General features: G+C 48.3%; 1 protein-coding gene across 1 annotated transcript in view; it reads right to left on the bottom strand.

The window, feature by feature from the left end:
• The window catches only part of CFAP299 (cilia and flagella associated protein 299), a 437,840-nt gene extending 435,690 nt beyond the window's left edge, over positions 1 to 2,150 (bottom strand). The window contains exon 1 of the mRNA XM_060247141.1: positions 1,997 to 2,150. Coding sequence (XP_060103124.1) covers positions 1,997 to 2,116 — 120 coding nt within the window. The 5' untranslated portion in view covers positions 2,117 to 2,150. The remainder of the gene's footprint in view (positions 1 to 1,996) is intronic.
• Positions 2,151 to 12,567: the final 10,417 nt, after the last annotated feature.

Below are 12,567 nucleotides of genomic sequence, written 5' to 3' on the forward strand. Positions count from 1 at the left end.
GTGGTGGGCTCTCCTTCCTCGGAGGTTTTTAAACAGAGGCTAGATGGCCATCTGACAGCAATGAAGATCCTGTGAATTTAGGGGGAGGTATTTGTGAGTTTCCTGTATTGTGCAGGGGGTTGGACTAGATGACCCTGGAGGTCCTTTCCAACTCTATGATTCTATGAATTGCTCTTGCAACCCTGCGCCCGCTTGCTCCCCGGGCCCAAAGCATGCCTGCTTCTCTGGCTAGTTCTCTTTCTCTTTCTATCGCCCTCTAACAGCTTCTCCTCATCCCTAACCCCTCTGTCAATCAGCGGCCAAAAAAGAACAGGTGCCATCAGGAGGTTCATTACTGGGGCCAGGACACTAGAAGCCCTCCCACTGCTGCCCCCCAAGAACCAAGAATAAAGAGCATCATGTGCCCCAGTCAGAGTTCCATGTATATCTTGTGGCTAATAGCCACTGATGGACCTCTGCTCCATAGGTTTGTCCAATCCCCTCTTGGAGCTGTCAATACTTGTAGCTGCCACCGCCTCCTGTGGCAGTGAATTCCACGTGTTAATCACTCTTTGGGTGAAGAAGTACTTCCTTTTATCTGTTCTAACCCGACTGCTCAGCAATTTCATTGAATGTTCATGAGTTCTTGTATTGTGAGAAAGGGAGAAAAGTACTTCTTTCTCTACCTTCTCTATCCCATGCATAATCTTGTAAACCTCTATCATGTCACCCCTCAGTCGATGTATCTCCAAGCTAAAAAAACTCCCATTTTAACTTTTCTTCAAAGGGAAAATGTTCCAACCCTTTAATCATTCTAGTTGCCCTTTTCTGGACTTTCTCCAATGCTATAATATCCTTTTTGAGGTGCGGCAACCAGAATTGCACACAGTACTCCAAATGAGGCCGCACCATCGATTTATACAGGGGCATTATGATACTGGCTGATTTGTTTTCAATCCCCTTCCCAAAAATCCTCAGTATAGCGTTGGCCTTTTTTTTAATTGCAGTCACAAGCTGTCTGGATGTTTTCGGTGAGTTATCTACCACACACACAAAATAAATACAATTCCCTTGATATTCTGAGTTTATATTGCTATATACCACTTTAGAAGTCAGCTTTTGCTTTTGGACAAAAAAAAAACCAGATTGAAAACACGATGAAAGAAACAAACGGGGCTGCAGCCCATGTGGATGTCACATTCCCACGCTTCAGGCAAACGCTTATAGAACAGACACATGCCTCAAAGAATGAAGCAGCCCCGGCAGCTTTCAGACTGGGGGCAGCATGCGCAAAGCCTCTGAAAATGTCCTTCCCACATAGGGTTGCCAAGTCAATTTCAAGAAATATCTGGGGACTTTGGGGTGCAGCCAGGAGACTTTGGGGGGTGGAGCAGGTATTTTCCAACACAGACCTGGCAAGTGGCAACCCTATTATGCTGCTCTCATCTGTGAAAGGACTGAAGGCTGTTACCTTAAGAGCTCCAAAATAAAGAACCCCTTCATGAGAAGGCAAGGTTGTGACAAGCATAATTGAACTCCAAAGGGAGCACAGTTTAAGGGAACTGTGCACCTTCCCTCCATTGGAAATAATGAAGGATAAGGGGACCTTCTTTTTGGGCTCATAGAATTGTACCCCCTGATTCAATCATTTTGAAACTTGGAGGGTTTTTTGAGGAGAGGCATTGAATGCTATGCTGCAAATTTGGTGCCTCTACCTCAAAAAACGCCCCCCCCCCCAGCCAACGATATCTGAAGATCAATTTTCCATTATACCCTATGGGAACTGGTCTCCACAGGGAATAATGGAGTGCCCAGCAGACATCCCCCCCCCTTTCTGATGACCCTGAAGTGGGGGGAGGGCCTCCAAACCGAGGGATCCCCTCCCCCCACCTGGGGATTGGCATCCCTATTCCCAAGTGTGTGAGGGGGAGAATGCACTCTGCGCATGTTCAGAAGCACCCTCTGCTTCAGGAGTCGTTCCCGTTCCTCCCGGGGCTGAAGAGAACCGAGGCCTCACCTCCAAGTAAAAGAGATCCTGCGTGGTGATCTGCGAGTCCAGATAATCCTCGTAGGTGTTGAACTGGGTGACGATGTGATCCAAGGCGGCCACGGCGTCGTCGCCCTCCAGGCCCGCCATGCTGTCGCGGCGGCCCAGTTGCCCCAGGCCGCGGCGTCCATGGCAACCGGCCCCAGCAACAGAACTCCGCCCACCTTCCCGCGCGTCAACCAACCGGAGAAGGGCCGCTTTCGTGAGCCACGCCCCCCGACTCCGAATAGCCCCGCCTCGATTTTGCCCTTCCTTTTTTTTCTCTTCCAGATAGAACAAAGAATGGAATCGCCCGCGGGGCAGCCCCGCCTACCGGCTTCTAAACGTCCAATCGCGTCTCTCGGAGGAATTCTACCCCGCCCCGTCCTCTCTAGCTCTACTCCGGTGGGTTAGAGCGAGGCGGGAAGAGAAGCGTTCAGAGCAAAAAGGACTTTTATGTTTTCGATATATTTCATTCAGTTTATAATAAAAGGAATAGGGAGTACGGAAAGGAAGGGGGGGAGGGAAGTAAGTAAGTTAATAATCTTATTTTCTGCATCATAAATCTATAAACTATTATTCCATTATTTACATAATCAAACTTATGAAAAGCAAAAATGACTTTTCATAGATGCGAAAGTGGATTATGGCGTCGTCTTTCGGGAGCCACAGGGCGCTTCGTCAGATGCAGTGGTCTCTGGCTCAGAAAGCCGTCTGCCGACAAAAATGGGTCAGAGTTGTGGGAGTCGCAAGACTTTTTGTTGTTGTTTTGGCCCGCCAAAACGGCTGCCTCGCTGGAATTCATTAAATAGGGTTGCTTGCCTCCGGAGGTGGCTGGCGATCTCCTGGGGTTTCAACTGGGTTCAAGGAGATAGCCGTTCCCCTGGAGAAAATGGCTGCTTTGAAGGGTGGACTCTGTGGCGTTGGACCATGCTGAGGCTCCTTCCCTCCACAAACCCCACCTTCTCCCGGATCCATCCCCAAAGTCTCCAGGTATTTTCCAACACAGACCTGGCAAGTGGCAACCCTATTATGCTGCTCTCATCTGTGAAAGGACTGAAGGCTGTTACCTTAAGAGCTCCAAAATAAAGAACCCCTTAATGAGAGGGCAAATAAATGGTATATTTGGTATGCCTAGGTGAGAAGAAAAATAATACTTCATTGGAATATATCATGCATGTGTAGTGCTGTCCAGAATTAATGTTTGGGAAGAAGAAGAATTGCAGATTTATACCCCGCCCTTCTCTCTGAATCAGAGACTCAGAGCGGCTTACAATCTCCTGTATCTTATCCCCCCACAACAGACACCATGGGAGGTGGGTGGGGCTGAGAGGGCTATCACAGCAGCTGCCCTTTCAAGGACAACTCCTGCCAGAGCTATGGCTAATCCAAGGCCATTCCAGCAGGTACAAGTGGAGAAGTGGGGAATCAAACCCGGTTCTCCCAGATAAGAATCCACACACTTAACCACTATACCAGTCTGGCTCTCAATGCTGAAAGTACCTCAGTGGGATATAATGCTTATTAAGTCCACCTTGCAAAGCAGCCATTCTCTCCAGGGGAACTAATCTCTGTAACCTGCATACTAGTTGAACAAAGCAAGAGCTCAAGTTGCACCTTAAAGATCAACAATGTTTTATTCAGAGTTATGTACATTCGTTAGTGTTAATTGGGCTGAAACAACAATGAAGGGTAATACAAAGCAGACTGATGTTTTATATTAGCCTTCATTGTTGTTGTTTCAGCCCAGTCAACACTAATAAACACCAGACCCCAATTTGTGATTCTTTTCATCTGCTAAAAAAAAAACATTTCCATGACTGCATATTAACTCACTGCCCATTTTCTCTATATTGAGGACTGCTTGCCATTCCATACTACTGCCTGATGAAGTGTGCTTTGAGCACACGAAAGCTTGCATTCTGAATAAAACTTTGTTGGTCTTAAAGGTGCAACTTGACTCTTGCTTTGCTCTACAGCTTCAGACCAACACACCTGCCCACCTGGATCTAACTACTGGAGACTAGTTGTAATTGTAGGAGATCTCCAGTCACCACCTGGAGACTGGTAATTCTACCTCATGAGCACATGAAGCTGCCTGGATCAGACCGTCAGTCCATCAAGGTCAGTCTTTTCTACTCAGATTGGCAGCAGCTCTTCAGGGTCTCAGGCAGAGGTCTTTCACATCACCTATTACCCAATCTTTTTAACTGAGATGCCAGGAATTGAACCTGGGACTTTCGGCATGGCAAGCAGATGCTCTGCCACCGAGCCACGGTCTTCCCCTCAAAAGCCACTTTGATGTAGTGATTAAGAGCAGAGGACTCTAATCTGGAGAACCAGGTTTGATTCCCCACTCGTCTACATGCAGCCAGCTGGGTGACCTTGGGTCAGTCACAGTTCTCGCACGGCTGTTCTCTCAAGAGCAGTCCTGGGAGAGTTCGCTCGTTTCTACCTACCTCACAGTGTGTTGTGGGAAGGAGAAGGGGAAGAAGATTGTAAGCTGCTCTGAGACTCCAAGTGAAAAGCAAGGTATAAATCCGATCTCCTCCTCCTCCTCCTCTCAGGCCAGCCTCTGCCTGCTGCTTCTCACCCTGTCCCTTACAAGTAAATGTTGTTTAATGCTATTTTTATAGCTGTTTCTAATTGCTTGTTCTTATGCATTTTTACAATACTGATAATTCTTCTTGTTTGTTTGTTTTTTGCTTTGCTTTGCTGGCCTTCCTGAGAAAGTCTCTGAAGAGGTGGCCTATAAATCAATGAACAGGGTCCGCTCTGTTACTCAGAACAAGCCTCTTCGGAGATCCACCTGCGCACTGGTGCACTCTACTATAATTGCTTTCCAATCTAATTTTAAAGTCTTCAGAAGCTCTTCCGAGCAGCATTGTTTACCATTTATTTCCCCGAGAGAACCAGACCCTCTCCCCAGGAACCGGCATGATTGTCAGCAAGTTAAATCACAACCCCGATCAGCGCAAGAAAGATTCTTTTCCTCCGGGCTGATGATCTGGAAGCATATGGTGAGATAACCAGATGTGACTTTCTCTCTTCCCCTTCCTATATTTGAGTATATCGTGCTACAAACATTTGCTCAGAAACAGAAAGCCAGCTGAAAGAGAACCAATGAATTCCAATAATATGCTTATTTTCTGGAGAGTTTCAGGAGAGTAGCCCAGTTGGTCTGCAATAGAAGAGCTGGATTTGAGTCCAGTAGCACCTTAAAAGCCAACAAGATTTGGGGGGGGGGGGGGGGATGAGCTTTCGAGAGTGTGCCCAAAGTGCCAACAAATCGCAGCCAAATTATACCGACCCTGCGGGGTTCTCAAGGCAAGAGACTAAGAAAGGTGGTTTGCCATTGCCTGCGTCTGTGTAGCAACCATGGACATCCTTGGTGGTCTCCCAGCTAAATACTATTAATTTCTATCTGACAAGATTTTGCTAGCCAGAGCATTCCAGTCAGTCCCAACTTAACGTTCCCTTTGTAGGAAAACATATGGAAAAGCCCAATGTAAACTGCATGAATCTCTACACAATATCCCCTTTGTCTTTCAAAAGAATTATACCCATTTAAATGTTGGAAGCTATCTAAAAAGTTTAGTCTTCTGAAAATAGGGATGTGGAAACCTGGAAATGGACAATCTTTCCAATGAGTCAGTATAGCTCCTTGCTTGGACGCAAGCCTGTGTGGCAGGGTATTTATTTATTTAATCAGTTCGGTCTTATAGGCCCTGTGGAACTGTGGCAGGTCCCACAGGGCCCTGATGTTTTGGGGGAGGGCATTCCACAGAGCGGGGGCTATCACTGAGAACGCTCTGGCTTTGGTGGTAGACAAATGACCTTTTGGTCTGGGGATCTTAAGAAGATTTTGGGACCCTGAACGTAGTGCTTTCTGGGGTACTTATGTGGAGAGGCAGTCCCGAAGGTAGATAGGTCCCAGGCCATATAGGGTTTTAAAGGTTATGACCAGCAACTTGAAGTGAATCCGGAATGCCACAGGCAACCAGTGTAATGTTTCCAGCACAGGAAATGTATGTATGTAGCTCCATTAACAACCTGGCTGTTGCGTTTTGCACCAGTTTCTGCCTCCAAATTTGAGTCAAGGGCAGTACATAAGGACATAAGAGAAGCCATGTTGGATCAGGCCAATGGCCCATCTAGTCCAACACTCTGTGTCACATAAGAACATAAGAGAAACCATGTTGGATCAGGCCAATGGCCCATCTAGTCCAACACTCTGTGTCACACAGCGTATGTTAAATTGCAATAAGAGGGAAAGCAACTCCAATGTCAAACCCTTTGCCTATCTTGAATGTCCACAAGGAACTCCAAGAGCAGACCTTTCAAATGTCTGATCTCTGCATTCATCACAGCACCTTCCAAGGTGACTTTTGTGTGGGGTTGCCAGATCCCCACCCTGGCCACCAGCAGATGTGGGGGAGGGGTAGGTTTGCCAGCTCCACGTTGGGAAACTCCTGGAGATGTAGGGATAGAGCCTGGGGGGGGGCAGGGATCTCAGTGGCATACAATGGCCTAGAGTCCACCCTCCAAAGCATCCATTTTCTCCAGGGGAACTCGTCTCTAGTTTGGAGATGAGCCATAATTCCAAGGGATCCCCAGGTCCCTCCTGGAGGCTGGCATCCCTAATTTTGAGAGCTGAACTTGTTTCTGGTGAAAGCTGCTACCAAGCAAAAATGCAAGAATACGGGTGTGGAGCAAATCAGAAAAAGAAGCTTCTAGGTACTTTATTTAATCAAATTTATATCCCGTCCTCCTCTGACAGGCTCAGGGCAACTTACAGGGTCTGAAGATCTCCCACTTTTACAATTGATCTCCAGCTGACAGAGATCAGCTCCCCTGGAGAAAAGGGCTGCTCTGAAGGGTGGGCTCTATGGCTTTGTACTATGCTGAGGCCATTCCCCTCCCCAAACCCCACCGTCTCCCAGCTCCACCCCCCAAAGCCTGCAGGTATTTTCCAACACAGGCCTGGCAACCATAGATGAAACAAGTGCTCTGAGAGGGGAAAACTGCAGCACATGAACTGCGATCAAAAGCCGGAGCTGACGACAGCACTGCTTTCACTCTGATCCTCAAGGACAGTTAGATTGCTGGGCCTGCATTATTTAGAGATGCTGGGAACTAAGGAGGTGATGAGAGATTCAGAAGGAATACCCATTGTCAGCTTCAGAAAGGACGTGAGTGGGAACTAAAAGAGTGCTCAGAAATGTATTTATTTACATGTGGGGGCATTTCATTTTCCTCTCCCCCATTATTTCCTCTTTCCCTTCTCCGGAAGCCCCCATAGCCTCTTCCCTTTTGCTGCTTCCTTCTTACCAGCCAACCTACCTTTATCTGCTGCTGTCTTTAGCTTTCCCTCCTTCCCTCCCCCCGCAGCCTCTCCCAAGGGAAAGTCTGACCCAATTATACAATGCCACCCTAGAGTTGTAGGCTTGCCAGCTCCATGTTGTGAAACTCCTGGAGATTTGTGGGGGTGGAATCTGGGGACATTGGGGTTTGAGGAGGGACTTTGTTGTGTATGTAGATTCATGTGTACATTCCTCATTAGTGTTCCTGCCTGGCTCATTGGAGCCTGGAGGACTGAGCTTGGGGCCTCTAAAACAATGGGAAGTAGGAGCCAAATCCCTGCTGCCCTGGCCCAACCAGAAGCCCCCTGCTGGTTCAAACGATCCAATGGCATTTTAGTGCAGGAACCCATATATAGTTGGTCCCATTGGGGGTATATAGTTGGCCCCATTGGCCCAGTTAAGCAGTCTTCTTTAGCTACGAGTTACCATGCTGTACCTCCAATAAAGAGCTATGATCACTGCAACTGCGTCTCTGTGCATTGAACCCACTTTATTATAGACTTAATGGGGTTTAATGCCATACAGTCCACCTACCAAAGCAGCCATTTTCTCCAAGGGAACTGCTCTCTGACACCTGGGGAGCAGCTGAAACCTCCGGAGATCTCCAGCCACCCCCTGGAGAAAAAAGGAACAGTCCACCCAGCTGGGCCCAGTTTAGGATCGCCAGCTCTTGGTTGGGAAATTTCTGGAAACGTTGGGTTCAACCTGAGAAGGATGGGATTTCAGGAGGGGAGGAACCTCATCGGGGTATTATTTATTTGTTTGTTTAAATAATTTATAGTTCCCCCCCCCCCTTCTCCCAAGTAGTGAGCCGGTACTGTCAACACAAAGGGGCATTCAATAACCAATGCATTAGGATTGTAGAAGCTGGGAAACATCAGAAAGAACTGAAGAACTATTCCACCAACTATTCCATCAATCGGTCTCCCTTGTAACATCATGCTTTACAGCCTTGTTGTGGCGCTGAATCTGATTATTAAAACCATCACTGCTTCTTAGGCCAAAAACTGTTGTATTTTATGAAATGTGCCCTTTCCACCTTATTTCGTTTTATTGTTCTACTGTTTTGGTTTTATTGTATTGTTTTAAATTTGGATTGTAGGTTTTTATTGTCCAATTTATGTTGTGATCTGCCCTGAGCCCGTTATGGGAAAGGGCGGAATATAAGCCTACTAAATAAACACTAGGATCCTGTTTACAGCAAGCTATATGCAATAGTATAGATAGACCATAGTCCCTAAGCGTTTCATGTTTACCACTTCCATTCTAATGTATCTGAAGAAGTGCGCATGCACACGAAAGCTCATACCCAGTATAAAACTTTGTTGGTCTTATAGGTGCTACTGGACTCTTCATTTTGTTCTACTGCTTTGGATGGACCAATATGGCTACCCACCTGGATCAATTTTGAACATTTTGCTTAAAGCCAAGATAATATGAGCTTTCTCCTTGGGCAGGTGGTTCTGCAAGGCGGGAGCCGCAATGGAGAAAGCACGTGTAGGGGCACGTGTTAATTTGGTCCATGTACAGGAAGCTACAGTGGGGCCCAGGAGGGGCCAGGCCCACCCTTTCAACTCCCCTTCCAACTGTATGGCCCCTCCATTGGAGGGCTCCCAATCTGTCCCCTTGGCTCACTGCCACTCTGAACAAGTACCGTGTTTTCCTGAAAATAAGACCTACCCAAAAAATAAGCCCTAGCAGGATTTCTATGCATTTGTTAAATATGAGCCCTACCCCGATAATAAGACCTAGTGACGGGCGTGGCTATGCAGCGTATCTGCATAGCCATGCCATGCATTTCAGCGTGGAGTGGTAAGGAAGACTGAAATACCTTTTATCTGCTACAACTCCTTTCTCAGAGCTGTTCGCACTTGCACGGGTGCACGAGTGGCAACCGCATCACTCCTTTCTCCTAGCCGTTCGTGCATGCGCAGGTGCGCGGGTGGTAGCCATGGTCACAGGCATCCTATTGCGCTAGGGTTCCCAAGTCCAACCCCAAAAATATCTGGGGACTTTGGGGGTGGAGCCAGGAGACTTTGGGGGTGGTCCATATAGTGACCACCCCCAAAGACACTGGGGTGGAGCTAGGGAGGAGGGGGGGAAACGGCGAGCTGCCCCGTCTCGGAGCGTGCGACGCCGCTGAGCCCATCTCGGAGGAGCAGCCACGGCGAGCGGAGAAGAGGCCGCCGCGCCGCTGCAGCCTCGCCCGCTCCGCCTCTGGGGTGGAAGCGGAGGGGGGGGGTGGAGGCGGGCCGGGGGCATGGCGAGCCGCGAGTCCGGGTCCTAGAAAAGCTCGGATTCGCGGCTCGCCATGCTCCTGGCCTGCCTCGCCCTCCCCTGCGCTACTGCCACGTCTTGGCTGCTCCTCTGAGATGGGCTCAGCCTGGTGGGAGGGGAGGGGGCAGCAGCGGCGCGGCGGCCTCGCCGGCTCCGGGATGCGGCGGCTGGCCATGCTCCCCGGCCGTTTCCACCCCCTCCCCCCGCTTCCGTTTTTGGGGGGAGCGGGGGAAGAGGGTGGAAATCCTGGGGTCCCCCACCAGGGCGGGAGGGTTGGGAAGCCTATATTGCGCACGCGCAAACAGCTAGGGGAAAGGAGTTCACGTATCACTAGAACCAGCCCCACTGTATTTGAATAAATGTAGATTGTTGTATTATACTTAATAAAAATAAGACATCCCCTGAAAATAAGCCCTAGTGTGTCTTCTCGAGAAAAAATAAATATAAGTGTCTTATTTTCGGGGAAACACGGTAGTAGCATTGCTCCAGATCTGTTTGCTTTTTTTCCCCTCCCCTTCCCTAACACAGCATGCAGAGCAAAGGGGAGGGGAGAGTCAAGTGGTCTGTCTCTCTGAGAGAGGGGCACATAAGAAAGGGGTGGGGGAAGCAGAGCTGCTGTGACTGCCCAGGCGATGGGGGAACTCAAGGCAGCTTACAATGCTGAGAGCCCAAGGCCACCAAACTGGGTGGCCCCCCCAAACAACAAATCCTGCTATGGGCCCCGCCAAACATTAAATCTTGGCTACGGCCCTGTGTACAGGTTGGCACGTGCAGAAGCTCCTGCTGACATGAGCGGAATTCTTATGGCAGATCATGGGTGGGGGGTGGTGTTCCATATATAAGAGGAGCCAAGGGCTTTGTATGTGATTGCCAATAACTTTAAACTGTGCCCATTAACAGAGAACCTGGAAGACTGAAGTTCAGATCCCTACTCTGACAGGGAAGCTTGTGTTGGGTGACCCTTGGAGCAGTCTCGCACCCTCAGCCTAAGCTGAGGGTGTCATTATTGTTGTGTGCAGGCCGCAGAGTCAGTGGGAGCTTACAAGAGCGCAGCTCCTGAACCTTTCTGAGAATTCCAGCTCTTCCTTCTGAGAGTTCCACCTCCTTGTCCATTGAATAGTAGGTGCAGCTGCATAATAATCCCTGGATGAGCTCCACCACCTATTTTTCTACAAAACAGCCCCTGGTTGTGTGGATAAAATGCAGGAGAGGAGAATGATGTGTGCCATTTGGGGGGTATTGGGTGGAAAGGCAAAGTAGAAGTCAACTTTTTTTGAGCAGGAATGCAGTTCTGGCTGGCTTGGTGTCAGGGATGTGGCTTGATATGCAAATGATTCCTTGCTGGGCTTTTTCTACTAAAAAAGCCCTGAATACACCCATAACCTGACCCCCCCCCCCAAAGGCTGTAACACCTGGTCATTCCTATTCATTCTCACTGGTCACAATGAGCAATGAATTCCCCCTGCACAAAATTGCACTTACCAAATTTGGAATCTCAAGACTCCCCTCCCCCCTCCCCGCCGGTGAATTCAAGAACAGACTGGGCAGGTACAGAATACCATCCGCTTGCCTTGAGAATGGGTATAATCCATCATGCCAGTCTGCCGTCTCATTCAACAAGGCTTTCTCGGAGCTCTGTTTCGATGCCATTCATAAGCATAACTGTGGAAGGCTGTTACTTTGTCAGGACCTTGATGTCATTGCTTTCATTTGTCATTTTGTTTCACAGTCCTCCTTATCCCAAAAAACTTAGGGTCAGTTCTGCAACCTAATTGGCCTCTTGGGGCCCCACAGTTGGCTGCTCATGTTCTCCTAGGGTTTCTCTCACTCCCAATTGCTACTGCCCCCTAGACCTGTGGCATGACTGCCCAGCGCCAGGGCTTAGGAGGAGGCCACACCATGCCTTGGAATGTTAAAATCCTTTGAACTGACCCTGCTTGTGACAGATAATGATCAAGTGCTCATATTAAAAGGACAGTAAGTTGCCTGGAAAGAGTTGGGCTCAGGTTCGGTTAATATAGAGCAAGGGTGTCAAACAAGTGGCCCTAGGGTCGGATCAGGCTCCCAGAGGGCTCCTATCCAACCCACAAGCAACTCACCATCATCTGCTTCCTCCTCTCTCTCTTGCTTCCTTCTGAATCACAGCTTGCTTTGCCAGGCTCACTCAATCGCACAGGAGCTACAGCGCAAAGCCTCTATTTTCTCCATTGGCTGACCAACACATGAAGCGGCTTATGTACAAAAGCTCACAAAGCCCAGCCAATTCATGTTTTCCTCTGGGTCTTAGGCTCAAAGCATTGACCATGAGATTTATGTAATGGATGTCAAATCAAAAGTAGGTTTGCAACTTACAGAAACACACCTGAACAGCATACTCAAGATGGCTACAGCACAGACTGTGTCTCCAGATTTTGATACAATAATTCAGAGCAAGAGGTGTCAGTTGTCAGAGACTGTTAAATAAACAAAATATTGCAGAACTTATTGTTTTAAGTACATTTTAAGTTTTTAAAAAACTTTAATTGTATTTGTCTGTGTCCTTTATAAAGTTTATATCTCTGCTACCTGGCATTACATTTTTTGACACTTGTGGGCCTGACAGGAGCCCTGATAGGTGTTGTCCAGGTGTATATCTGTCAGTCGCAAACCTACTTTTGATCTTTTGACATTCATTACAAAAATCTCATGGCCAATGCTTTGAGCCTAAGACCCAAAGGAGAACGTGAAATGGTTGGGCATTGTGAACTCTTGTACATAATGGTCAGTCAATGCAGAAAAAAGAGGCTTTGCTCTGTAGCTCCTGTGTGATTGAGCAAGCCTGGCAAAGAAAGAAGGAAGCAAGAGAAGGAGAAGGAAGCTGACGGCAATGAGTTACTTGCGGGCCTGATAGAAGCCCTCCGGGGGCCTGATCCGGCCCATGGG

This window comes from Heteronotia binoei, chromosome 9 (assembly GCF_032191835.1).
Source record: "Heteronotia binoei isolate CCM8104 ecotype False Entrance Well chromosome 9, APGP_CSIRO_Hbin_v1, whole genome shotgun sequence".
NCBI lineage: Eukaryota > Metazoa > Chordata > Lepidosauria > Squamata > Gekkonidae > Heteronotia > Heteronotia binoei.